This window comes from Neomonachus schauinslandi, chromosome 14 (genome assembly GCF_002201575.2).
Source record: "Neomonachus schauinslandi chromosome 14, ASM220157v2, whole genome shotgun sequence".
NCBI classification, from domain to species: Eukaryota; Metazoa; Chordata; class Mammalia; order Carnivora; family Phocidae; genus Neomonachus; species Neomonachus schauinslandi.
In genome coordinates, this window is record NC_058416.1 from 8,118,255 (window position 1) to 8,145,948 (window position 27,694).

Consider the following 27,694-nt stretch of genomic DNA (forward strand, 5'->3'; position numbering starts at 1 on the left):
TACAGTAGCTGGGAGGGGAGCTTCTGGATTCACATCCTGGCTCCAGCACTTAACCAGTTACGGGCATCACCTCTCTGCACCTTCATTTCATCCCCACCTACAATGGGAATAACGACCCCTCTAAGAGTTTTATGAGAATTATGAGATTTAAGTGAGTTCATAGCATGGTGTCAGAAGCACAGCAGTATTTGATAAATACCAGTAGCCATCACTTGGAGGGATTTAGTATTTTGCCCAGTCATAGAGCTAATAATCAGCTGAATTTTGGACCCATTTATTTCCAGTGGCCTACACTGCTTTACTTTCTTAGAAGACGAAGAACTTTTCTTGGGAATATGATTATGCACATTATGAGTCAACATCATCTAGGCAACACAGATGTTCAATAAATTATTTAGACCGAAGTTGAATTTTACTTTTCCAGTTATGCTTTAGGTAGATTTTATCACCTTCTCCATACACTGAAACCCTTCCCTGAATATAGCACATGGAGAATCCAGAATAACCATCCGAGTGTATGAACAAAGCATTATGGGTATAGGGAAAGGGCAGTCCCAGCTCAGATGGGTCCAGTCCACTTCCATCTGATTTAGGAGTGGACACAAGTAATTACAGTTTTCTTTTCCCAGTCAGAAACACTCCTATAAATTCCTACCTTCCTGAAATTCCTAAGTGGGACCTGGTCTCAAGGTTAATAATTTTTTTTTTTTTAGTTTTTACATTTGTATCCCTTAAACAATAATAATTGCTGCACCTACCAGTTGTTCGAATCTCTGAATCTCAATTTTCTTTGGGTCATTCTGCAATTTCCACTCAATACCTGCAAGCTCCTTATCTAAGGAGGCCTTGGTGACCTGCATTAAATCTAATTTGCTGCTGACATCTGCCTCACTATTTATAAACAAATTCAGTACAATTTAGTGAACCACAGCTATGTTGTTAGAAGTCATACATTTAAAGACAGGAAAATTCAGCTTGAAGCAAATGGCAACAGGGTCCTTAAACAAAATCCTATTGCTTATTTCATAACGGTTTTAGTGACACACTAAAGAAAAATGCTTTTGGCTGCAGACATTAAGAGGCAGCTTTGTGATACACTGTGTCCAAGAAATTATAGTTATCAAAACAAATCCTGCAGATGTCAATGTGATGTGCTTCCATAATACAAAGCTCAAATTCACGAGACAACGGTTATCAAACTGTAGACTTAAATATAATTCTCTAGTCTCTATTTTGTCTCCTTATAGAGCTGGAGAAAGTCATAAAAATAAGGCATGGGTTTATAAGCTAATAAGAAGGTGTGTGCCTGGAAAATTCTATAAACAGAAAGGACTCATTTAAAAAATTAAATGAGATTTCCTATGTGAGCTTTCTCAGGGGCAGGTGCGAGGGTTACATGTTTCTGGCATCTCAATCTGATGAAATGGAAAGATTCAAAATGGGAGATTAACACAAAATCTGTTACTGTATTTTGAGTATTGGTAAGTCATAAAATTAGATTAATATATTTCTCTGTAAAAATGAAATCTTCCCAAGAAGCCAGCTCAGGAATTATAACAGGATGAACTTTTAATTATATTATTTTAAATATACTTCAAGGCCATTCTCTCTCTCCTTCAAAATACATGGCTGGGGGGAAATCAGAGGGGGAGATGAACCATAAGAGACTATGGACTCTGAGAAACAAACTGAAGGTTCTAGAGGGGAGGGGGGTGGGGGGATGGGTTAGCCTGGTCATGGGTATTAAAGAGGGCACGTTCTGCATGGAGCACTGGGTGTTATATGCAAACAATGAATCACGGAACACTACATCAAAATCATCAATCAATCAATCAATCAATCAATAAAAATTAAAACAAAATACATGGCCGGCAACAGCTTACGTAGTACGTGCAAGGCATCATCTTATAATTGAGGAATTGACTCTTTCCCATAAGGAAAATTTCCAAATAATCAAAGTTCACATCAATCACTGAACTATTTTCCCACATTTGAACCTCGGACCAGCACCCTTGCGTTTCCAATTTACTCCAGGTGAATATCTCAGTTCCAACACTGTTTGAACTCCATCAAGACCACCAGTCCACTGTTCCTCCTACCATGTTTTCAAACTCAATCACCTACCTAATGCCCTCAATCCTCTCTGTATCCAGCTTCACCTCTACCGTCAACCGCTATAACTCCTGGGCACATGAGTCCACTTCCTTGACTTTCCCCCCTTGTTTCCTCACATTCACCTGCGCAAACAAGACAGGAAACTACACACATGCCTATACACTGTAGATAAGAAGAAAAAGAGAAAAGAGAAAACACAAGTACACAATATTACTAATGAGAAGAGACGTGTATACAAATGAAATTAGAATAATAAGTTATATAGTAATAGTTAATACTGACAAGCACTTACTGAGTTCCAGTCACCCTGCTAGGTGATTAACAACTTTAGTACTTTCTATAATTATGCCTTTAAAGATGTCAAGGACAAGGTTTATGGAAGGAAAGTCACTTTCTCCCAAACACATCACTAGAAAGTGGGGAGGCAGCATTTGAACCCAGGCACCTGATATCAGAGGCTGTGGTCTTGCCTGGTCAGATACACAGGAATTTGAGAATCAGGATAAAAGGGACTGTACTCCAGGAAAATAAAATTATCAGAAAGCATTCAGATAGATATAGAAAGCCTGATTGGCCATGAAGTTTGTAAACAAAGTACCCCTCAAAAATGTCCTAACCTACGATGGTTTAAAAAGCAACATGGGGCGCCTGGGTGGCTCAGTCGTTAGGCGTCTGCCTTCGGCTCGGGTCATGATCCCGGGGTCCTGGGATCGAGCCCCACATCGGGCTCCCTAGTCTGCGGGAAGCCTGCTTCTCCCTCTCCCACTCCCCCTGCGTGTGTTCCCTCTCTCGCTGTCTCTCTCTCTGTCAAATAAATAAATCTTAAAAAAAAAAAAAAAAAGCAACATGGGGGGCGGAGCAAGATGGCAGAGGAGTAGGAGACCTGGATTTCGTCTCCTCTCAGGAATTCAGCTGGTTGGGGATCAAACCATTCTGAACACCTACAAACCCAACAGGAGACTGAAGAAAGGAATAGCAACAACTCTCTGAACAGAAAACCGACCACTTTCTGGAAGGTAGGACGTGCGGAGAAGTGAATCCGAGGCGATATTCGGGGGGGTGGGGGGGGGGGGGGGGGGGAGGCCTCCGTCGGCCGCTTCTGGCAAGTGATAGAGCCGCGGAGCACAAAATCGGAACTTTTAAAAGTCTGCTCTGCTGAGGGACGTCACTCTGGTGGCTAAGCGGGGGGTGGAACCCTCCGGGACAGTGTGGTCTCAGGACCCTCGGGGTCACAGAAAGACCGGGGGTGCCTGAGTGCGGCAGAGCTCCCAGGTAACGGAGCAGGGAAGCCGGCTGCAGAGGCGGAGCCCAGGCGCGGGCTCTCAGCTCGGGGTGGCCATAAACCGTGATCCGCGGCACAGTCGGGCCACTGCTCCTCCAGCAGGGACCCAACAAGCGGCAGATCCGGGGAGACTCACCTTCCTCCCCCGGGAGGAGCCGCGCGGGAGTGCGCCACAGGGATCTGCTGGGTTTGGAGACTCCACCCGGGGTCGGGTGCCAGAGATAGAAACGCGCGGTCACAGGCCGGGTGAGCACGGAGTGCAGCCGGAGACCGGGGAGACGGGAGCAACTGACTGCTTTTCTCTGGGGTCTCACTGAGAAGCGGGGCCCCGAGTTCTCGGCTCCTCCGGGGCGGAGATTGGGAGGCCGCCATTTTCACTCTCCGCCTCCAAAGCTGTACGGAAAGCTCGCAGGGAACAAAAGCCCGGGAGAGCAAACCCGAGCAGATTACTTAGCCGGGAGGGGGCAAGGGCGGGGCAATTCTGCCTCCGGCAGAGACATTTGGAAACCACGGCAACAGGCCCCTCCCCAGAAGATCAGCGAGAACAGCCAGCCAAGGCCAAGTTTACCGATCAATGAGAACGGCAGAACTCCAGCTCTAGGGGACTACTGCACATAGAATTCATGGCTTTTTTACCATGATTCTGTAGTCTTTCAAAGTTAATTTTTTTTAACTGTCTTTTTTTTTTTTGAATTTTTCTTTTCCCTTTTTCAACCAACATCTTATCAATCCCTTTTTTAAAAAAACATTTTTATTTTTCACTTTTAGAGTCATATTCTATCCCTTCATAGTAGTTACCCGTATTTTTGGCATATATATATAAGTTGTTCTCTCTTTAAAATTTTGAGATAGTTTCTTCTAACGGATTAAACTATACCCTAAATCTCTAGTATATGGTGTTTTCTATTCCCCTGCCTGATCACATTCTCTCCTTTTTTTCTTTTTTCTTTTCTTAAATCCTCATTTTCTTTTTTCAAACAACTTCTTATCATTTCCTTTTATAGAATTTTTTATAATTTCCATCTTTACAGTCATATTCCATCCCTTCATCATATCAACCCTTATTTTTGTACATATATAAGTTTTTCTTTCTTTAAAATTTTGGGAGGCACTTTCTTCTAAAAGACCAAAATACACCCCAAATCTAGTGTGTGGCACTGATCTATATACCAGCCTGATCATATTTGATCACATTCTGGTTTTTTTTTTGTTGTTGTTGTTTTGTTTTGTTTGTTTTTATCTTTTTCTTTTTTTTCTTTTTCTTTTTTCTCTCTTTCCATTTCTTTTTCCACTGCTTCAGGTCTTTTCTGATTTGTTTAGAGTATATTTTCTGGGGACATTGTTACTCTGCTAGCATTTTGTTCTCTCATTAATCTATTCTCCTCCGCACAAAATGACAAGACGGAAAAAAATCACCTCAACAAAAAGAACAAGAGGTAGTACTGACTGCCAGGGACCTACTCAATACGGACATTAGTACGATGTCAGGTCTAGAGCTCAGAATCATCACTTTAAAGATACTAGCTGGGCTTGAAAAAAATATGGAAGTTATTAGAGAAACCCTTTCTGGAGAAGTAAAAGAACTAAAATCTAACCAAGTAGAAATCAAAAAGGCTATTAATGAGGTGCAATCAAAAATGGGGGGGGCTAACTGCTAGGATAAATGAGGCAGAAGAGAGAATCAGTAATATAGAAGACCAAATGATGGAAAATAAAGAAGCTGAGAAAAAGAGAGATAAACAACTACTGGATCATGAGGGCAGAATTCGAGAGATAAGCGATACCATAAGACGAAACAACATTAGAATAATTGGGATCCCAGAAGAAGAAAGAGAGAGAGGGGCAGAAGGTATAATGGAGCAAATTATAGGAGAGAACTTCCCTAATTTGGGGAAGGAAACAGGCATCAAAATCCAGGAAGCACAGAGAACCCCTCCCAAAATCAATAAAAATAGGTCAACACCCCGACATCTAATAGTAAAACTTAGGAGTCTCATAGACAAAGAGAAAATCCTGAAAGCAGCTCGGGAGAAGAGATCTGTAACCTACAATGGTAGAAAAATTAGATTGGCAACAGACCTATCCACAGAGACCTGGCAGGCCAGAAAGGACTGGCAGGATATATTCAGAGCACTAAATGAGAAAAATATGCAGCCAAGAATACTATATCCAGCTAGGCTGTCATTGAAAGTTGAAGGAGAGATAAAAAGCTTCCAGGACAAACAAAAACTAAAGGAATTTGCAAACACAAAACCAGCCCTACAGGAAATCTTGAAAGGGGTCCTCTAAGCAAAGAGAGACCCTAAAAGCAAGATAGACCAGAAAGGAACACAGACAATAGACAGTAACAGTCACCTTACAGGCAATACAATGGCACTAAATTCCTATCTTTCAATAGTTACCCTGAATGTAAATGGGCTAAAGGCCCCAATCAAAAGACACAGGCTATCAGACTGGATTAAAAAACAAGACCCATCCATATGCTGTCTGCAAGAGACTCATTTTAGACCCAAAGACACCCCCAGATTGAAAGTGAGGGGGTGGAAAAACATTTACCATGCTAATGGACACCAAAAGAAAGCTGGGGTGGCAATCCTTATATCAGACAAATTAGATTTTAAACCAAAGACTGTAATAAGAGATGAGGAAGGACACTATATCCTACTTAAAGGATCTATCCAACAAGAAGATCTAACAATTGTAAATATCTATGCCCCTAACATGGGAGCAGCCAATTATATAAGGCAATTAATAACAAAAGCAAAGAAACACATCGACAACAATACAATCATAGTGGGGGACTTTAACACCCCCCTCACTGAAATGGACAGATCGTCTAAGCAAAAGATCAACAAGGAAATAAAGACTTTAAATGACACACTAGACCAAATGGACTTCACAGACATATTCAGAACATTCCACCCCAAAGCAATGGAATACACATTCTTCTCTAGTGCCCATGGAACATTCTCCAGAATTGATCACATCCTAGGTCATAAATCAGGTCTCAACCAGTAGCAAAAGATTGGGATCATTCCCTGCCTATTTTCAGACCACAGTGCTTTGAAACTAGAACTCAATCACAAAAGGAAAGTCAGAAAGAACTCAAATACATGGAGGCTAAAGAGCATCCTACTGAAGAATGAATGGGTCAACCAGGAAATTAAAGAAGAATTAAAAAAATACATGGAAACCAATGAAAATGAAAACACAACTGTTCAAAATCTTTGGGATGCAGCAAAGGCAGTCCTAAGAGGCAAGTATATAGCAATACAAGCCTTTCTCAAGAAACAAGAAAGGTCTCAAGTACACAACCTAACCCTACACCTAAAGGAGCTGGAGAAAGAACAGCAAATAAAGCCTAAACCCAGCAGGAGAAGAGAAATAATAAAGATCAGAGCAGAAATCAATGAAATAGAAACCAAAAGAACAGTAGAACAGATCAACGAAACTAGGAGCTGGTTCTTTGAAAGAATTAACAAGATTGATAAACCCCTGGCCAGACTTATCAAAAAGAAAAGAGAAATGACCAAATCAACAAAATCATGAATGAAAAAGGAGAGATCACAACCAACACCAAAGAAATACAAACAATTAGAAGGACATATTATGAGCAACCCTATGTCAGCAAATTAGATAACCTGGAAGAAATGGATGCCTTCCTAGAGATGTATCAACTACCAAAACTGAACCAGGAAGAAATAGAAAACCTGAACAGACCTATAACCACTAAGGAAATTGAAGCAGTCATCAAAAATCTCCCAAAAAGCCCAGGGCCAGATGGCTTCCCAGGGGAATTCTACCAAACATTTCAAGAAGAATTAATACGTATTCTTCTGAAACTGTTCCAAAAAACAGAAATGGAAGGAAAACTTCCAAACTCATTTTATGAGGCCAGCATTATCTTGATCCCAAAACCAGACAAAGACCCCATCTAAAAGGAGAATTACAGACCAATATCCCTGATGAACATGGATGCAAAAATTCTCACCAAAATACTAGCCAATAGGATCCAACAGTACATTAAAAGGATTATTCACCACGACCAAGTGGGATTTATCCCTGGGCTGCAAGGTTGGTTCAACATCCGCAAATCAATCAATGTGATAAAATACATTAACAAAAGAAAGACCAAGAATCATATGATCCTCTCAATAGATGCAGAAAAAGCTTTTGACAAAGTACAGCATCCTTTCTTGATCAAAACTCTTCAGAGTACAGGCATAGAGGGTACATACCTCAATATCATAAAAGCCATCTATGAAAAACCTACAGCGAATATCATTCTCAATTGGGAAAAACTGAGAGCTCTCCCCCTAAGGTCAGCAACGCGGCAGGGATGTCCACTATCACCACTGCTATTCAACATAGTATTGGAAATCCTAGCCACAGCAATCAGACAACAAAAAGAAATAAAAGGCATCCAAATTGGCAAAGAAGAAGTCAAACTCTCACTCTTTGCAGATGATATGATACTTTATGTGGAAAACCCCAAAGACTCCACCCCAAAACTGCTAGAACTCATACAGGAATTCAGTAAAGTGGCAGGATATAAAATCAATGCACAGAAGTCAGTGGCATTCCTATACACCAACAACAAGACAGAAGAAAGAGAAATTAAGGAGTCGATCCCATTTACAATTGCACTCAAAACCATAAGATACCTAGGAATAAATCTACCCAAAGAGGCAAAGGATCTGTACTCAGAAAACTATAAAATACTCATGAAAGAAATTGAGGAAGACACAAAGAAATGGAAAAACGTTCCATGCTCATGGACTGGAAGAACAAATATTGTGATGATGTCAATGTTACCTAGAGCAATCTACACATTCAATGCAATCCCCATCAAAATACCATCCACTTTTTTCAAAGAAATGGAACAAATAATCCTAAAATTTGTATGGAACCAGAAAAGACCCCGCATAGCCAGAGGAATGTTGAAAAAGAAAAGCAAAGCCGGCGGCATCACAATTCCGGACTTCCAGCTCTATTACAAAGCTGTCATCATCAAGACAGCATGGTACTGGCACAAAAACAGACACATAGATCAATGGAACAGAATAGAGAGCCCAGAAATGGACCCTCAACTCTATGGTCAACTAATCTTTGACAAAGCAGGAAAGAATGTCCAATGGAACAAAGACAGTCTCTTCAACAAATGGTGTTGGGAAAATTGGATAGCCACATGCAGAAGAATGAAACTGGACCATTTCCTTACACCACACACAAAAATAGACTCCAAATGGTTGAAAGACCTCAATGTGAGACAGGAGTCCATCAAAATCCTAAAGGAGAACACAGGCAGCAACCTCTTTGACCTCAGCCGAAGCAACTTCTTCCTAGAAACATCGCCAAAGGCAAGGGAGGCAAGGGCAAAAATGAACTCTTGGGACTTCATCAAGATAAAAAGCTTTTGCAAAGCAAAGGTAACAGTCAACAAAACCAAATGACAACTGACAGAATGGGAGAAGATATTTGCAAATGACATATCAGATAAAGGGCTAGTATCCAAAATCTATAAAGAACTCATTAAACTCAACACCCAAAGAACAAAGAATCCAATCAAGAAATGGGCAGAAGACATGAACACACATTTTTCCAAAGAAGACATCCAAATGGCCAACAGACACATGAAAAAGAGCTCAATATCGCTCGGCATCAGGGAAATCCAAATCAAAACCTCAATGAGATACCACCTCACACCAGTCAGAATGGCTAAAATTAACAAGTCAGGAAATGACAGATGTTGGCAGGGATGCGGAGAAAGGGGAACCCTCCTACACTGTTGGTGGGAATGCAAGCTGGTGCAGCCTCTGGAAAACAGTATGGAGGTTCCTCAAAAAGTTGAAAATAGAGCTACCATATGACCCAGCAATTGCACTACTGGGTATTTACCCCAAAGATACAAAAGTAGGGATCCGAAAGGGTACATGTACCCTGATGTTTATAGCAGCAATGTCCACAATAGCCAAACTGTGGAAAGAGCCAAGATGTCCATCGACAGATGAATGGATAAAGAAGGTGTGGTATATATATACAATGGAATATTATGCAGCCATCAAAAGGAATGAGATCTTGCCATTTGCACCGACGTGGATGGAACTGGAGGGTATTATGTTGAGTGAAATAAGTCAAACAGAGAAAGACATATATCATATGATCTCACTGATATGAAGAATTCTTAATTGCAGGAAACAAACTGAGGGTTGCTGGAGTGGGGGGTGGGGTGGGAGGGACGGGGTGACTGGGTGATAGACACTGGGGAGGGTATGTGCTCTGGTAAGTGCTGTGAATTTTGCAAGACTGTTGAATCTCAGATCTGTACCTCTGAAACAAATAATGCAATATATGTTAAGAAAAAAAAAAAGAAGAAGAAGAAGGTAGCAGGAGGGGAAGAAAGAAGTGGGGGAAATCGGAGGGGTAGACGAACCATGAGAGATGATGGACTCTGAAAAACAAACTGAGGGTTCTAGAGGGGAGGGGGGTGAGAGGATGGGTTAGCCTGGTGGTGGGTATTGAGGAGGGCACGTTCTGCATGGAGCACTGGGTGTTATGCACAAACAATGAATCATGGAACACTTCATCTAAAACTAATGATGTAATGTATGGGGATTAACATAAGAATAAAAAAAAAAAAGCAACATGAACGTAATATTTCATTTGTAATCTAAATTGCTCTAAAGCTTAAAAACAGAAATGCTGAGAAACAAGACATTCTTTTTATGAACACTGACAATATCCTGATGCCAAACTCTGTCTAGGAAAGTACGAGAAATTCACAGACCTGTTTCAAGTTGTGAAAATCCTACGTGTTACAGAAAATTTAATTTAAAAGTTTAAGATAATGCTTCAATATGTCCAATTGCGATTGACTCTTAAAATATAAAGATGATGATATTACCTATCATTTGCCAAATGATTAATATGTTCCAGGCATTGTTCTTTTGATATTAAATCTTTATTACAAATCCATGATGTGAAATTACCCTTAACCCCATTTACCAAGGAGGAGTCAGTGCACTGGCAAGATCTGAATTCAGTCTGGCTCCAGAGTATGCTCTTGACCATGACTTTGCAGGGAATATATTAATATAGTTCATCCTATTAACTGTTTTTTTTAAATTTATTTATTTGATAGAGCAGGCCTGTGAGTAGGGGAGGGGAGAGGGCGGGAGAGGGAGAGGAAGAGAATCTCAAGCAGAATTTTTTTGAGCAAGAAGCCAAACACAGGGCTACATCTCAGGATCCCGAGGTCATGACCTGAGCCAAAATCAAGAGTTGACATTTAACTGACTTAGCTACCCAGGGGCCCCCATCTTAATCATTGTTTAAGGGAAAAGAGTCATGTAATTATATTGATGGATGCCAACTTTGAGTGAATGGACATATTTTAAGAATATAACTTAGCTACCAGAAATACAGCAGAGCACATATAAAATGAACAAACTAGGGCCATATTTATCAAAGTAAAAGTTTGCAAATACAACAGTGAGAAAAAAATGGTAATTTGCCCAAGAATATAGTATAATTTCTATAAATTTCAAAAATATGTAAAATAATAAACTATGATTTCTAGAAATAAATATAAATATGACAAAAGTATAAATCACAAATGTTTAGTAAATAAAACATGCAAATCATTATCATAAAATCTTAGAGATTATAAAATTGTAACAAAGGCACACATCCTATATTTATACTGCATTTGATTCATTTATTTCTAAGTTGGTTGACAAGTTCACAGGTGTTTGTAATACTATTATTTATATTATCTATGTGTGATATTTTAATAATACATAAAATAATAAAATCAATGCCTACTAATTAGACAACTTTTAGAGTACAAAGATATAAGAGGAACACCTTTGATATTCCCTTACCAAGGCAAAGTCATTGATATGAATTTTCAGTACTATAGGCTTTTTCACAGGGACATATTTGTATGTATATGTGCGTGTGTGTGTATTTGTGTGTGTGTGTGCATGTGCTTACATACATGTTCAAAATATTGGGCTCACTCTATGGTACATTTTGTGAACTGTATTTTTCATTTAATAGTGATCTGCATCTTTTCAAGTCAATGAACACAAATTTACATCAGTTTTAATTGCTCCAAGTTATTTTGTTTTTTTAAATGAATGACAAACCATGAACAATTAGTTCATGATTTTTGCTATTTTATAAAAGGCACTGCAATGATTATTTTTATACATAAATTTATCTATTTTCCAACTATTTTCCAACTGTGGTGCTTGTCTGTTTATGATTTTGGTCTTCTTTGCTGCTACATTCCTATCTATCTGCACATGGGAATCCTCAGAGGCACATGTTGCTAAGGAAAATTACCAATTCTGGGTCATTGGTATTTGGTAAACTCCTGGGCTGGTCGTGTCCAGGATCATGAAGGTAGCGTAATGGCACAAAAATGGCGGCCAGGTCAGGTGTGGACCGATGTGTTCACAGGGGCCTTGCTTAGAAGAGGGAGTCTCTCAGTCATTTGTATTTGCTGGCATTTGAATTTTGTTTTCTTAATCACTTCTTGTAGAAAGCTTTCAGTTGTGTTTCCCCAACTTGTAGAAGCCAAGGCATTGTCTCTTGCCCCAAATTCACAGCTGTGAAGATGTGCTCCATGTTCATGACAAGATGAACAAAGGCTCCCGGTCCAATTTACTCCTCTTGAAAGCTTTCTCTTCATTTTAGCTTTTTGTGGCACCTCTTTTCTTTCTTATAAGCTGAGCTATGCATTTAAATGTGTTATATATTCCTTAGTACTTATTTCTAAACATTTTCAATACATAAAGTCAGCCTTGTTTTTCAGATAGAGAGCTTACACCACTTTGATAATCGGAAAAAAAACATAAATTGTAGTTTAAAAAGAAAGAACTTTAATCTGCCCCATTTATGTTCAAAACAAAGTCCAAACTCGTAAACCCTTCTCAGCTATTTCCACTCGTCTTCCTCTCCTCCCAAAACTACTTTAAAAACATGGAGGAGTTTCGTTTCTTGTTTGCATTTATATACAGAATTCCTTCTTCTCTCCACCTACCTGTTGAACCCCATTAAAGCCCTCCACAAATGATATATATATTTTTTAAAGCCTGATTTGAAAGAGCGATCTGCTAGTATTAGGACTGGCATCACAAATTATCAGACTTGGTGGTTTAAAACAACAGTAATTTACTCTCAACAGTTGGGTAGGCTGGACATCAAGGTGCCAGCCAAGCTGGTTTCTTCTAGAGGCTCTGAGGGAGAACTGGGCCATGCCTGTCCCCCCACTTCCTGTGCTGTTGGCAATCCCTGGCATTCCCTGGTTGTGGCTGCTTCTTTCAATCTCTGCCTTCATTTTCACATGGCCTGCTTCTCTCTGTTTCCTCTGTATCTCCATAGCCAAATCTTACCCTCTTTTCTCTAATAAAAACACCAGTCATTTGGATGTAGAGCCAACCCTGATCAACTATGACCTCATCTGACATGACCACATCTGCAAACGTTTACCCTATTTCAAAGTAAAGTAACAAGAGTTGGAACTTGAACATATCTTTCTGGGGGACACAATTCAACCCATCACAAGCTCTTTTTATTAGATCAACCTAGTTTTATACTACTAGAGCATTTTGTATTAATACCTCTTCCTAATCTGTTTGTAGTGAATCTTTTACAAATACATGGATATATAAGGGACAAGATTGGTTAAAAAAAACCAAACAAAACAAAAACAGCCTTGAGGCCTATTGCACTATTGAATGTTAAACATTTAAAATAATTCTAGAAAGCTTAAGTAAGAAAATCTTACATATTTTTGTTAGTTTACTGAGTGATTTGCCACTTTAAGAAATATACTCAAATTTTAAATCCTTATTCAACATTTCAAATTAAAGTGTTTTTTTTTCCACATAAAAATATTCAAACCGTTTTTCTGCTTCAAAGATTTCAAAAAGTCTGGCACCCAATTATAGATGGTTTGATTTCTTAAGAAAAGAACAGTTCTGTATAACAGAGTGGCATATGGTACAATTTTAGAGTGACACATCAAAGGTAATATTCTTTATGTAAATACTGAAAATAAAGCAAGAGTACATTTTCTTAATGTACAGGAATAAGGCATGACAATGACACCACCCTATCTGACGATTTTCCAGCTGACACTCTCTGTTCATGGTTTATAAAACTTGAAAAGTATTTGGTAAATTCTTGCACAGATAGTAGCTAGTTCCTGAGATACTTCCCGGAGCTTGATTGACTTTTGGGGGAAGCCTTGGTTGGCTCATAGAAGGAGCACACGAGTTAGCGAGTGCTTCATTGTGTAAAGTGAAAGTCCCACAGAAGCAGTGGGCAGGAAGGGCAGCGTGTTAGACATGAGGATGGAGTGCGGCAGATAAGCTGTAGCTCCTTCCACTGTTCACAAAGTTCAAAGGCAGGGATCTAAAGGAGGACTGGGTGAAACTTAAACAGCAAACCATTGGAATTGGGGCCTAAAGAGAGTCCAGGTTTTGTACTGGATTTTATTCTCCACCATTAATTTCCAGAGTCTATCAGTCTTTAGTGAGTGATTAAATCACGATAATTCAGTATTACATATGTTACATTTAGTGGTATACCCTTAAATTATTTGTTCATTAGCTTATTCATTTTTCTGTCACAGTGAATCAATTCCTCTTTGTTTCCAAGGCCCCAAATCAGAGAACCTCTTTCAGGTTTGGTGCACTGGCCACATTCATCCTAAGTGGTCAACTCACCTCAGCCATGAATTTGGTGCCCAGGTAGGGACTGGTCTCAACCAAATCTACAGACCATTTCACTCACTTGCATTACACATTAGCATCTGGACAGTACAAGGGAATGAAGTCATAAAATGCTGCTCCAATCACTTCCATCTCTGATTTGTTTATCATGCCAACTTTATAAAACCATGCCCAAATTTTATCAAATTAATTTAGTCTTTTTATGACAGTGTGCAACTTAAGGTTTGGTATTTTTATTCAACATGAGTCTACGAAGAACATTAAAAATTTAGTTTCATTACACGGGCAGTGCTACACAGCATTTCACTTTCTCTAAAGAAATAACTTCAAAATCCCAACACATTTCAGATCGCACAAGGCCACTAGATGCTGTCTTTTTAAATGATTTCTTCCAAATCTCTTAGCAGGAGAGCTAAGAACCAGATGGTTATAAACCAGCCATTCAATTCCACAGTGACTGAGTCAGCTAGAAATAGAAGTTGTTCCAACTTCATTCAAGTTGTCTTTTGTATTGAACAATCAGTAAACAGAAATGTCTCCCATTATCCCCAAAGTAAACGGACTGCTCATAAAAAGTGCTGGGTTGACATCACTTGAAACTGAAGTATTATGTTTATCCACAGACCATGTAACTCCAAGCAGCAGAAGTGAATATTTCTTTAATGTCACACCCAAATTTGACTTCTTAAATGCAATATATTTGATTTTGTCCTTTGTATGGATATACACCAGCTGTTACTTTGGGTTCTATAAACCAAACTTCAACAATTTAAAGTCATATTTGACTACACAACTGAACAATTATCAAAATCTACTAGTTGTTTTACTTGCTTGCTTCTATTAAATTAGCTTTATTACCACAAACATGAGAAGTTGTACAATCGGGGATGAGTGAGTACCTGAAATAGTAGAACCTTTAGGGGCGCCTGGGTGGCTCAGTCAGTTAAGCGTCTGCCTTTGGCTTCGGTTGTGATCCCAGGATCCTGGGATCGAGCCCCGTGTTGAAGACCCTGCCTCTCCCTTTCCCTCTGCCCCCTCCCCTGCTTGTGTGCTCTTCCTCTCTCTCTCTCAAATTAAATAAATAAATAAATAAATAAATCTTAAAAAAAAATAGAACCTTTATATGAGGGACCTTTCCTTCATTCATAAGCATAAGTTGAACCCTTCCAAAATTAAATAATCTATGTGATTCACAGGATTTTCTAATTGGGAAATAGAAATGCTTTAAAAAAATCAAATAAAAAACACTTTTGGTGAAATCATACATGCACGTTTTCTTCATTATAGCATTCATGAATAATGATTGGCCTTTATAGTGGGTCCTATTTGCCTAACTCCAAGAACAGTCTCTTTGTGTAGTGTCTAAATCTTTAACACAGAGGCCTAAGTTCATTTACGTTTATAGGTTCTGTGCCAGAGGTGAGAGCCAACACAGCTTTGTAATTGCCTATGTAGTAAAAGTGTTAATCAAAATAAAGACTTCAATGCATTCCTATTACCTTTCATTTTGAATTAAAGAATGATTTTTGACTGTATCCCTTTTGAACTTATTTGTGGTAGGAAAGATCATTTGAAGCATGAGAAGCAGAAAAACATAGGAAATCCTCTGGGGCAAAAATGGTTTCTTAAAACAATCAGCAATAATAACGTAAAACACAAATATATTTTATTAACTAATACAAAAGGTTATGGGGGAAATATGTTATTTTATTTTATTTTATTTTTTTAAAGATTTTATTTATTTATTTGACAGAGAGAGACACAGCGAGAGAGGGAACACAAGCAGGGGGAGTGGGAGAGGGAGAAGCAGGCCTCCTGCAGAGCAGGGAGCCTGATGCGGGGCTCGATCCCAGGACCCTGTCATTTTAGAGAGTAATGATCTCTTAGAAATAAGGATATGGAATTTGGGAAATACAATGTGGACAAATTGATACCCAGGTATTTTGGGTACAAAGTAATACACAAATATTTTTAAAATTTAATTATAAATATATGGATATACTGGGACTTGGGATTTACTCAAATATTTTTCATTTTTAATATGTGAGAATTGATATTCAATTCATGAATATTCCATTACATATTTTGGATGGAAGAAACTATAAAAATAACTTCATTATATTACAGAATAAATTCAATGCTTCAAATAATTATTTCGGAAATTAACCAGGTTGTTCAGACTTTAAATACAACTTGCCTTAAATTATTTGGAGACAAGTTTTCAGGTTTCATATGCAAGCATACCACATTCTAGTGTGCTTCACTTCATTGTGCTGAGCCGATGTCGAGTTTTTTTTTACAAATTGAAGGTTCCTTGGCAACCTTGCATCAAACAAGTCTATCGACACCGTCTTCCCAACAGCATTTGCTCACTTTGTGTCTCTGGGTCACATTTTGGTAATTCTGGCAGTATGTCAAACTTTTTTGTTATTATTATACTTGTTATATTGATCTCTGATCAGTGATCTTTGATGGTATTATTGTAATTGTTTTGGGACGGCACATACTGCACCCATACAAGATGGCGAACTCAGCTGATAAATGGTGTGTGTGTTCTGACCACTCCATTGGCTGGCTGTTCCCCTTCCTCCTTCTCCTCTGGCCTCCCTCTTCCCTAAGACACAAAAATACTGAAATTCGGCCTATTAATTAATGGCATCTCAGTGTTCGAGTGAAAGCAAGAGTCACATATCTCTCATTTTAAATCAAAAGGCAGAAATGGTTAAACTTAGTGAGGAAGGCATGTCAAAAGCTGAGATAGGCAGAAGCGAAGCCTCTTGCGCCAGTTAGCAATGTTGTGACTGCAAAGGAGAAGTTCTGGAAAGAAATTAAAAGTGCCACTCCAGTGAAGACATGAGTAATAAGAAAGCAAAACAGCTTTCTTGCTGATACAGAGAAAGTTGTAGTGGTCTGGAGAAAAGATCAAACCTGTCGACATTCCCTTAACCCAAAGCCTAATCCAGAGCAAGGCCCAAACTCTCTTTAGTGTGTGAAGGCTGAGAGATGAGGAAGCTGCAGAAGAAAAGTTTGAAGCTAGCAGAGGATGGTACATAAGGTTTAAAGGAAAGAAGCCCTCTTCATCACGTAAAAGTGCAAGGTGAAGCAGAAAGAGCTGATGTAGAAGCTGTAGCAAGTTATTTAGAAGATCTACCTAAGCGGGCACCTGGGTGGCTCAGTTGGTTAAGTGACTGCCTTCGGCTCAGGTCATGATCCTGGAGTCCCTGGATCGAGTCCCGCATCGGGCTCCCTGCTTGGCGGGGAGTCTGCTTCTCCCTCTGACCCTCCCCCCTCTCATGTGCTTGCTCTCTCTCATTCTCTCTCTCTCAAATAAATAAATAAAATCTTAAAAAAAAAAAAAAAAGATCTACCTAAGCTATTTCATGAAGGTAGCTACACTAAACAACAGATTTTCTGTATAGATAGAAAGAGCCTTATACTGGAAGAAGATGCCATCTAGGACTTTCATAGCTAGAGAGGAGAAGTCAATGCTTGGCTTTAAAAATTCAAGGGACAGGCTGACTTGTTAGGTGGTAATGCAGCTGGTGACTTTAAGTTGAAGCCAGTGCTCATTTGTCATTCTGAAAATCCTAGGGCCTTTAACAATTATGCTAAATCTATTCTGCCTATGCTCTGTAAATGGAATATCAAAGCCTTGATGATGGCACATCTGTGTACAACATGGTTTACTGAATATTTTAAGCCCATTGTTGAGACCTACTGCTCAGAAAATAGGATTTCTTTCAAAATATTACTGCTACTGACAATGCATCTGGTCACTCAAGAGCTGTGACAGAGATGTACAATGAGATCAATGTTGTTTTCATGTCTGCTAACACAGCATCCATTCTGTAGCTCATGCATGAAGGAGATATTTTGACTACAGCTGCCACAGATAGTGGTTCCTTTGGTGGATCTGGGCAAAGTCAATTGAAAACTTTCTGGAAAGAATCCACCATTCTAGATGTCAGTAAGTACATTCATTAATTCATGGGAAGGAGTCAAAGTATCAACAACAACAGGAGTCTGGGAGAAGCTGTTTCCAACCCTCATGGATGACCTGCAGATGTGGTAGAAATAGCAAGAGAACTAGAATCAGAAGTGGAGCCTGAAGGTTGACTGGATTGCTACAATCTCATACTAAAAGTTTAATGGGTGAAGAGTGATTTCTTATGGGTGAGCAAGGAAAGTGGTTTATTGATATAGAATCTACTGCTGAAGATGCTGTGAAGATTATTGAAATGACAACAAAGGATTTAGAATACTCCCCATAAATTTAGTGATAAAGCAGAGCCAGGTTTGGAGAGGATTGAGTCCAATTTTGAAAGAAGTTCTACTGTGGGTAAAATGCTATCAAACAGCATTGCATGCTGCAGAGAAATTGTTGTGGAAGGAAGAGTCAATCGATGTGCAAACTTCATCATCTTATTTCAAGAAACAGCCACAGGCACCCACCACCCTGATCAGTCAAAACTGAGGCTAGATGCTCCATCAGCAGAAAGATTATGACTCGCTGAAAGTTCAGATGGTGGTTAGCATTTTTTAGCAATAAAATATTTTTAAATTAAGGTATGTACATTTTTTAGTCATAATGCTATTGCACACTTAATAGACTACAGGGTAGTATAAACATAACTTTTATTTACACTGGGAACCTACAAAATTCATTTGACTCACTTTATTACAACATTCACTTTATTGTGGTGGTCTGGAACCAAACCTGCAATATTTCTAAAGTATTGCTAAACATAGTTGAGCCTCTTTTTCCTTTTCTCTCTTTTCCTTAATGAAGGTAAGCAGAATCTATTAGCCAGATTTTAGGTTTCCAACATCTAAGCCATCTGCTCCTTCATTTTCTAGGCATTGACTTGAGATTGGAACATACTCAAAAAGAGGATCAACGGGTCTCTTTTCAATTAATAGGCAAACTCCAGAAATTCTTATTTGTGTTCTACAATATTCTACTCATAGAGTTATTGCAGTAGACCTGGTGGGCCGTGGAAATTTACACACACACACATACACACACACACACAGCACAATGATCATTTACTCCCCCTGCACACCATCAAAAACACACAACAATCTTATTTGGCAATTGAAACAATTTTCCCAATGGGGCTGCCAAATTAGCCTCTCAAACTCATTTTGAAAAAAATCATCTCTTAGGAAAAGCTGAATGATAAATATATCATTATAACAAAACTTAAATACAAATTTTTACACATTCATTACTTCATTAATTCAACAAATTTTGATTAGCACTGTGTTGCTGGGTATTCTGAGGTGAGAAAGAAAATATGGTCATGTCTTCATTGAGCTTAAATCTGACAGAGATTGTGAACGGGGTGTGTGAAGTCCGAGGTCAGGGTGCTGTGGATGTGGAGAGCAGAGGCACTACGTAAGACAAGGGGGGCAAGAAGCATCACATACTGGGGCCAAAATGGAAGCCAATGGGGAGGTGGTTGGGAGATGTGTGTGTGCAGGGGGCCCAGCAGGCTTGGGAGGAGCTCATGCAAGGAGTCCATCTTAGAAGGGGCAGCATACACGTATGCACCCTTGCCCATGTTTCTTTGTGCTCATAAAACGTACACAAGCTATACAGGCACACATCTAGGATGATTTTCGTTGTTTGTCCTTACTGCTGTCAGTTTCTTTTTACCATATTAGAATATACCACACACTTTTTTTCCCCTGCAAGTCCCTCCCTACCCTGTTTTTAACTTAAAAAAATATATATATATATATCACAGATGACCTTAGAGACAGCCTAGGTATATTTTTTACTGCAAGGTTTTTTTTGAGATAATTGTAGATTCACATGTAGTAATAAAAAATATTACAGAGAGATTCTGTGTAAACTTTGCCCACTTTCCCCCAATGGTACTATTTTGCAAAATTATAGTATAATATCACAACCAAGATAATGACATTGAGAGGGTACTGATCTTATTCTGATTTCCCCAGTTGTACTTGTACTTGTACGTGTAAGTTCTATACAACTTGCCACCCACGTAGGTTTGTTTATGTACCATTACAATCGGGATAACTGCTCAGTGCCAATACAAGCTCATGTAACTTTCATGACCATACGTCCCCCTGAGTCCCCATACCCCCAATCCCATTCCTAACCTCTGACAACTACTCTGTCCTCCATCTGTAAAATTTGTCATTTCACAGATGTTACGTAAATGGAATCCCAAATACATATTTTGGGATTGGCTTTTTTTCCCCTTGGCATAATTCAGTCAAGATTTATCCAGGTTGGGCGCCTGGGTGGCTCAGTTGGTTGAGCGACTGCCTTCGGCTCAGGTCATGATCCTGGAGTCCCTGGATCGAGTCCCGCATCGGGCTCCCTGCTCGGCGAGGAGCCTGCTTCTCCCTCTAACCCTCCCCCCTCTCATGTACTCTCTCTCTCTCATTCTTGCTCTCTCAAATAAATAAATAAATCTTTAAAAAAAAAAAAAGATTTATCCAGGTTGCTACTTTTATCAGTAGTTTGTTCCTTTTTATTGTTGAGGATTTCATGGTGTGAGTGTACCACAGTTTATAAAAGACATCTGGGTTCTTTCCAGTTAGGGGCTATTATGAGCAAAGCTATTATGAGTACTTTTTGTATGTGTGTACGTGTATGTGTGAACACAAGTTTCCTTTTTTTTTCCTGAGATAAATGTCCAAGACTGCAATTGCTGGATTGTGTAATGATGACATATTTAATTTTATAAGAAGCTGCTAACCACTTTCCAGAGTGTGTACCATTTTACGTTTCAGCCAGCAATGTATAAGTGATCTAGTTTCTCTTCAACCTCACAAGCATTTGGTGGTGGTACTTTTTAAAAAATTTTAGCTGTTCTGGGGGTGCCTGGGTGGCTCAGTTGTTAAGCGTCTGCCTTCAGCTCAGGTCATGATCCCAGGATCCTGGGATCGAGCCCCACATCGGGCTCTCTGCTCCGTGGGAAGCCTGCTTCTCCCTCTCCCACTCCCCCTGCTTGTGTTCCCTCTCTTGCTATGTCTCTCTGTGTCAAATAAATAAAACCTTTTTAAAAAAAAATTTAGCTGTTCTGATAAGTGCACAGTGATATCTTATTGTGGTTTTTAATTTGCATTTCCCTGATGACTGACTGACTTAAAAAAATTGGATACATTCATTCACACGTTCACATATCATAATTTCATATAGGTGGGATAGTTTATATGCTGGGTTTTTTCTTCTGTTCATTTTCTTTTCTTCTCCTTTTTTGTTATTGCATTTTTTTCCCAGCTTCCTTTTCCACCCACCTCCTTATTATCCCCTCTTACCCCAGGTAACTCTTGGTAAAACACATGCTATCTCTCGCGTTGTTTCTTTTACAAATGTGATTATTCAGCATACACTTCTCTGCTGGTTTGTTTTGCTTGAAGTACTAAAATTCATAGAAATGTCTTCCAGTTAATTGGCTTAATTAGAATTCTTTCTAGAGATTGCATAATATTTCACGATAAGGATGTACCATAATTTGTTCAAGTATTTTCTTGATAGCCATTCATTTGTTTCCAATTTTGTTGTCATTACACATAATTTGCTTAAACCTATGACCTCATGTGCTGGTACGTATGTTTCTACGGGATATGTTCCCAAAGACGCTCAGTGAGTCAAGGAGGTGCATACTTATGTAATAGCAGTTGCCAGTTTTCTTGAAAAAAAAATTGAGGCAATTCGCATACTCACTAGCCATCATGAGAATACACTTTGATCTGCATTCGCATTTAAATGTGAGAGCTCCTTCTAATTTTGGCTTTAACTGTATCGCTGTTTTGATTTTCACATCTGTGACTGCTTTACAGTTGGAGTCTTTTTTCCAAATGATTTTGCCATTTTATCAGCAGACATGGACTATTGATCTTAACACAGATCTAAAAATATAATTTGCTAGAAGTACTCAAATTCCCTGTTTATGTGTTTCAAGTCCTTTCTTTTTTTCTATTGTCATATGCCATGAAGTTAAGAAAATTTAATAAAATCGTGCCATTGTTTCTTAAGTACTTTTACTACTAGCTTCAAGCAGACTGCTATATCTACATACAGAAAAGTGATTTAAAACACCAATAATTCGAATAAATCATAATTCAAATGAGTTGAAAACTCTTTGCCAGGAATTCAAATAAACCTGTTCTTTTATTTTTACATTTGGATCTAGTTTCAGCCTCACTGTCTGGAAATTCTTCTCTTGAAAATTAAGGCCATTTTGTTTTAGGGAAGGAGTCTTTGTTTCTCCAAAATCTTACATGACCCATGAAACCACCACACCACACACACAAAAAATAAAAATAATCTTATAATGTTAAAAAGCTTCCAATGTTAGACTTGTGGGGTACAACTCTGTGTCTGAATTTCAGAAACATAATTCAGTATCATTCTTATCTGAAGTAACAGACTTGAGTATTGCATTTGTACCCACAACATGGCTCAATATAATTTTAAAATTGTAAAGCAGTAGTGAAAATTGAAGCATACAAACAATAGTGAAAATTATCTTTTATCTTTTTTGGAAAACCAATTTTCTGGTTGTTAGTTTTAATATGAGACATTATCTAAGAGCTCAGAGCAAAGTGAAGTGGTGAGACAGTTTTAAGACAGTGAACAAGAAGGCACAAATACTTTTGGATGTTAATAAATGATACCAGCAAGGTTGGGACAGGTTCTCTTATAAAATGGAATTGATATCACCAGTTAACAGACTTCTATGCAATGCCAAAAGTCAATTTTAAATGATGAAGTGAAGGCAGATGATGAGCGAAGGGAAGTATGGCAAAAGGGATTAAAGGCATCCGAGGAAAAACACGTTGATAAACTGCAATTCAGTTTAGCAAAACTAAGAAAAGTGTAGGTGGGGAGGTGTGAACAATTTTATTTAGGCAAGGTGATATTATCAACTTTAGAATAATAGAACCTGGTATTAATTACACCTATAAACTTTAACTATAAATCCAGAAGCTTTACTTCCTTAAAAAAAGTACTCAGTAAGGCTTCTACTAAGGACTTCACCATAATTTTAAATTCACATCTTTCGAAGCCTTGGTGCTTTTTGCTTCCATCCATTATAAAATGAATGCACCATTTCATTGAGCAAAATCTTTAAAAAGCTATAATAAGCCAACTAATACATTGCATAGCACAGGGATTTCAAAATGAAAAATACTACAGGTTCAAACTATAAACTGCCGTGTGTCTCAATGATGTCAGAGTGCTTTATGAGTTGGGATGCTAAAATTCAATCTGAAATGTATTTAGTTGTAGTACTGAGAATCCATGAAAGCAACCAATTGCTCAAAGTTCAGTTTTGAAATGTCTGGGGGCTTCAGCTGTGCTTTGCCCCACACTTTTCCATGACAGCGTTATGATTTTCCCACCAAACGCTTACAGCTGCACCCGGCAGGAACCAGAATACAAGTCACAAGCTTGCCCTAACAACATCTCCCAGGCACTGTTTACTTAATTCTTCAAGCTTGAATAGAAACCTCAAGAGTCCTCAGACCACCCGGGAGCAAAATCCAGACACAGATAATAAACAAGCACCCAAAACATCTGTAGAAATCAATACATTGAGCTTCTCCCTAAAGTTTGCCACAGCACAGTCTTATCACAATAAGCCTTCCTATTCAGTGGTATAACTTAATCCATCTGGGCCATTGTCTCTGAAGCAGTTCAATTTCCACAAGTTGTAGACAGGGCTATAATTGCTTACCTGACTCACAGGCAAACGTCTTTGACGTTTCATCATGAAAGATAATTGCCACTGCATGCTTCTTTGTCTCTCGAGGCAGTCTGGTTATATTTTTGATGTTGTGCAGTTCCGTTACCTTGAAAGAAAAATATTTTTCACTTAGTGTACAGGAGACGCTGTATACGGGAGTGGTGAAACAAAATGATCAGTTACTACTCTCTTAAGCCACTTTCCACTGCATATTTATACCCTTTTCCAATTAACTGTAGCCAAAAACGATGGAGAACGGAACAAGCATGTCTTCTCCTCTGCCCTCAATGTTGGTCCTTGTTTGCTGAATTTTGAAATATTCTAAAAATTATGTAGAATAACTCCATGAAAGCAAGGACTCTGTGTTTTTATGAAAATTGTATCTTCTGCCAACAAGAGCAGGTGTGGCACACACAAGATTCTCAATACATTTTTGTTAAATACTCCTTGGATTCAATCTCTCTCTTTTCTCCTAACTCCCATCCATTGTGCAAGTTCCTGGTGGGACAAGAGTCACAACGCAACCGACACCGGTCAACTGGCAGAAAAAGTGACCTCAAAATCAGAGGTCATAAATATAAGCAATGGACCTGCTTCCCAGAAAAATGCACATGGTGTTCATAAGCCCGTGTACCCACTACTACCTCACCCCGTTCTCCCACCAAGGCCCATCCATGATTCATGCACCCAGGTTAGCAATACTTTATTCTTTTGGCAATTAATAAATATTTAATAAACTTACTTATTCTAGCTCCAAACTGTCTGTGGGCACAAGTTCTTCTGCTACAACTCGTGCCCCTTTACTTTTTCTCCACAGTCCAGAGAAATGGACAATGTGTACTCTCTCAACTACTCTGCAAACCTACTGCAATAATAACATTACACGAGTGACATTTTTTTTAATCTACTTGTCAACATGCTGAATGCTATTTCTTCTAACACAAAAGATTTGACAGGTTCATTTTCATTTTCACTTAGTTCAAATATTTAAAAATCTCTCTTGAGGTTTCTTCTTGGACCCATGTACTGATTAAAAGTGTGTTGTTTAATCTCCACACATTTGGGGATTTTCCAGCTATCATACCATTATTGATTTCCAGTTTAATTCCATTGTGGTCTGATTGCAGATAGTGTATGATTTCTATTATTTTATATTTGTGTAGATATGTTTAGTGGCCCAGAATGTGGTGCATCTTGGTGAATGTTCCATGCGAGCTGGAAGAACGTGTTCTGTTGTTTGTTGACTTTGTCTATAGATGTCCATTATATACAGTGCTGTGAGTTCAACAATGTCCTTACTGATTTTCTGCCTGCTGGACCTGTCCATTTGTGAGGGAGGAGTATAGAAGACTCCAACTCTGACAGTGGATGCAACTATTTCTCTTCGTAGTTCTATCAGTTTTTGACTCACGTTGTTTGATGCTCTGTTAGGTGCACACACGCTAAAAATTGTTATGCCTTCTTGTAGGATTGACCAATTTATCAACATGTAATGACTTTCTTTATCCCTGATAACCTTCCTTGCTTCAAAGTCATCTGAAATTAAAATAGCCACCCCCTTTTTATTTTTTTATTTTATTATGTTATGTTAATCACCATACATTACATCATTAGTTTTTGATGTAGTGTTCTACCCCCTTTTAAATTAATGTTAGTGTTATATTTTTAATGAATTTTTATTTTTTATTTATTTTATTTTTTCTTTCTTTTCTTTTTTTTTAAGATTTTATTTATTTATTTGACAAAGAGAGACACAGCGAGAGCGGGAACACAAGCAGGGGGGAGTGGGAGAGGGGGAAGCAGGCTTCCTGCTGAGCAGGGAGCCCGATGTGGGGCTCGATCCCAGGACCCTGGGATCATGACCTGAGCCAAAGGTAGACGCTTAATGACTGAGCCATGCAGGCACCCCTTTATTTAATTAATTTATTTATTTGACAGAGAGAGACACAGTGAGAGAGGGAACACAAGCAGGGGGAGTGGGAGAAAGAGAAGCAGGCTTCCCGCAGAGCCCGATGAGGAGCTCAGTCCCAGGACCCCAGATCATGACCTGGGCCGAAGGCAGACGCTTAAAGACTGAGCCACACAGGCGCCCCTTTAATGAATTTTTACATTTTATTTTTTGATTAATGTTAGCATAGTATATTTTTCAATATCTCTTTACTGTTAATCTTTGTATTTATATTTAAGGTGGGTTTCTTTTTGAAAACATGTAGTTGGATCTTATTTTTGGATCCACTCTGACAATCTCTGTCTTTTTAGACCATTGATGTTCAAAGTGATCACTGATATAGCTGTATTAATATCTACCGTATTTGTTACTGTTTTGTTTGTTGCCCTTGCTCTTTGTTCCTATTTTGCCTTCTACTCTTTTTCTGCATTTTATTATTTTAATTGTGCATTTTATATGGTTCTACTTTTTCTCCTTTCCTGTAATTTTTTTCTTCATAGCCAGACATGATGTGTTGGGTAAAAGGAATTGCTATAATGAGGTGCTTAGTGGCGCGGTGATGAGGTGTGGTGGGAGGGGAAGCATTCTCCAGCCCCAGGGTAAAGTCTGGGTTTTGGATTTCAAAAGTGTTTCTCAGTCCTCCCTACCTGAGGTGGGAGAGGATGGCTAGCATGGGCAGGAATTGGCATTTCCCCTGTCTTTGACAACAGTACTAGTTTTGACTTGCTTGATCCATGTTCAGTGCTTGTTACGTTAGGGCACATGCTCTAACTGCAAATGAAGGATTTTGTTGAAGGGAAAAGACTTAATTCCATTCATGACTTGCAAAGCCATCCTAGAAGCACCATCAGTCACCAACTAGTGTTCTAGGTGGAGAAAAATGTACAGATATATGTCATGTATTTTTTAAAATTTTAGTCTTCCATTTTTGAAGATGATACCTTTGATGTTGATGAGGACACGATAGTATCAAAATAGTTAAAAGTATCAATTCGTGACCAGAAGTTGTACCCATGTCATATAAAGAATGTCTGTAAAGTAAAACTATGTGGATACTTTTTAAAGAGCCTGCTGTTATCCATCACATTCCCTTCTAAAATCTGTGGTGACCTAGACTTTCAGCATCATAAAATAACAAACCCACTACTCGGGGTTGCTGTGTAAGCTGTCCACAGGAGCCCTTTTATTCCTTGTTACAATGAATTTACAGTTCTGTCACAATGATGAGAAGCTAATTTTAATATATCCCTTTTTTGACATTTGTTCTTCTCTTATGATTATCTCATTAAGATTAACATGCAAAATTACAACTGGTAAGATGAGTGATTTTAAGCAAAATAACCTACAAAACATTTGCTTCATATTTATGCATATATACAAATACTTGTACACATATATATACTATATATACTTTTTATATCTATTTACATACCTAAGAATCTGAAAATACTCATTTCCTCTTCCAGGAAAGAAAAATTAGACACCAATATCTTACAGTTTCTGAGGATTTATACCTTGGAGAGAAAGATGAGAATGCTTCTTTTGGAAAAATGATTCACATGTTGTATTTAAAGTACCTAAAGCATATTCTCAAATAAAGTTAAACTCTCGAATTTTTAAATGATTTGATAAGTGACTCACATAATATTTAAGCTGAATTTTATTCTAACATAGCACACTGAAGTTATATTTGAAAAAGAGTTATTATTCTCAAGTGTTATTAATTTTAGCTAAACAAAGGATCTTGCCAGAATTAAGTAGAGTCTAAAAGCAATGAAGATTATGTGTTGTCCAAGAATTCATGCAATTTATGGCAGGTGAGCATTACACTATCTAAGCTACATCATGTGTAACGTCTAGTTGTACAAAACGA

General features: G+C 38.5%; 1 protein-coding gene across 1 annotated transcript in view; it reads right to left on the reverse strand.

Annotated features, from left to right (window-relative positions):
• DOK6 (docking protein 6) overlaps positions 1–27,694 on the reverse strand; it is a 389,769-nt gene that overhangs the window by 226,095 nt on the left and 135,980 nt on the right. Inside the window, exon 3 of the mRNA XM_021686409.1 lies at positions 23,865–23,979. Within this exon, the coding sequence (XP_021542084.1) occupies positions 23,865–23,979 (115 nt within the window). The remainder of the gene's footprint in view (positions 1–23,864; positions 23,980–27,694) is intronic.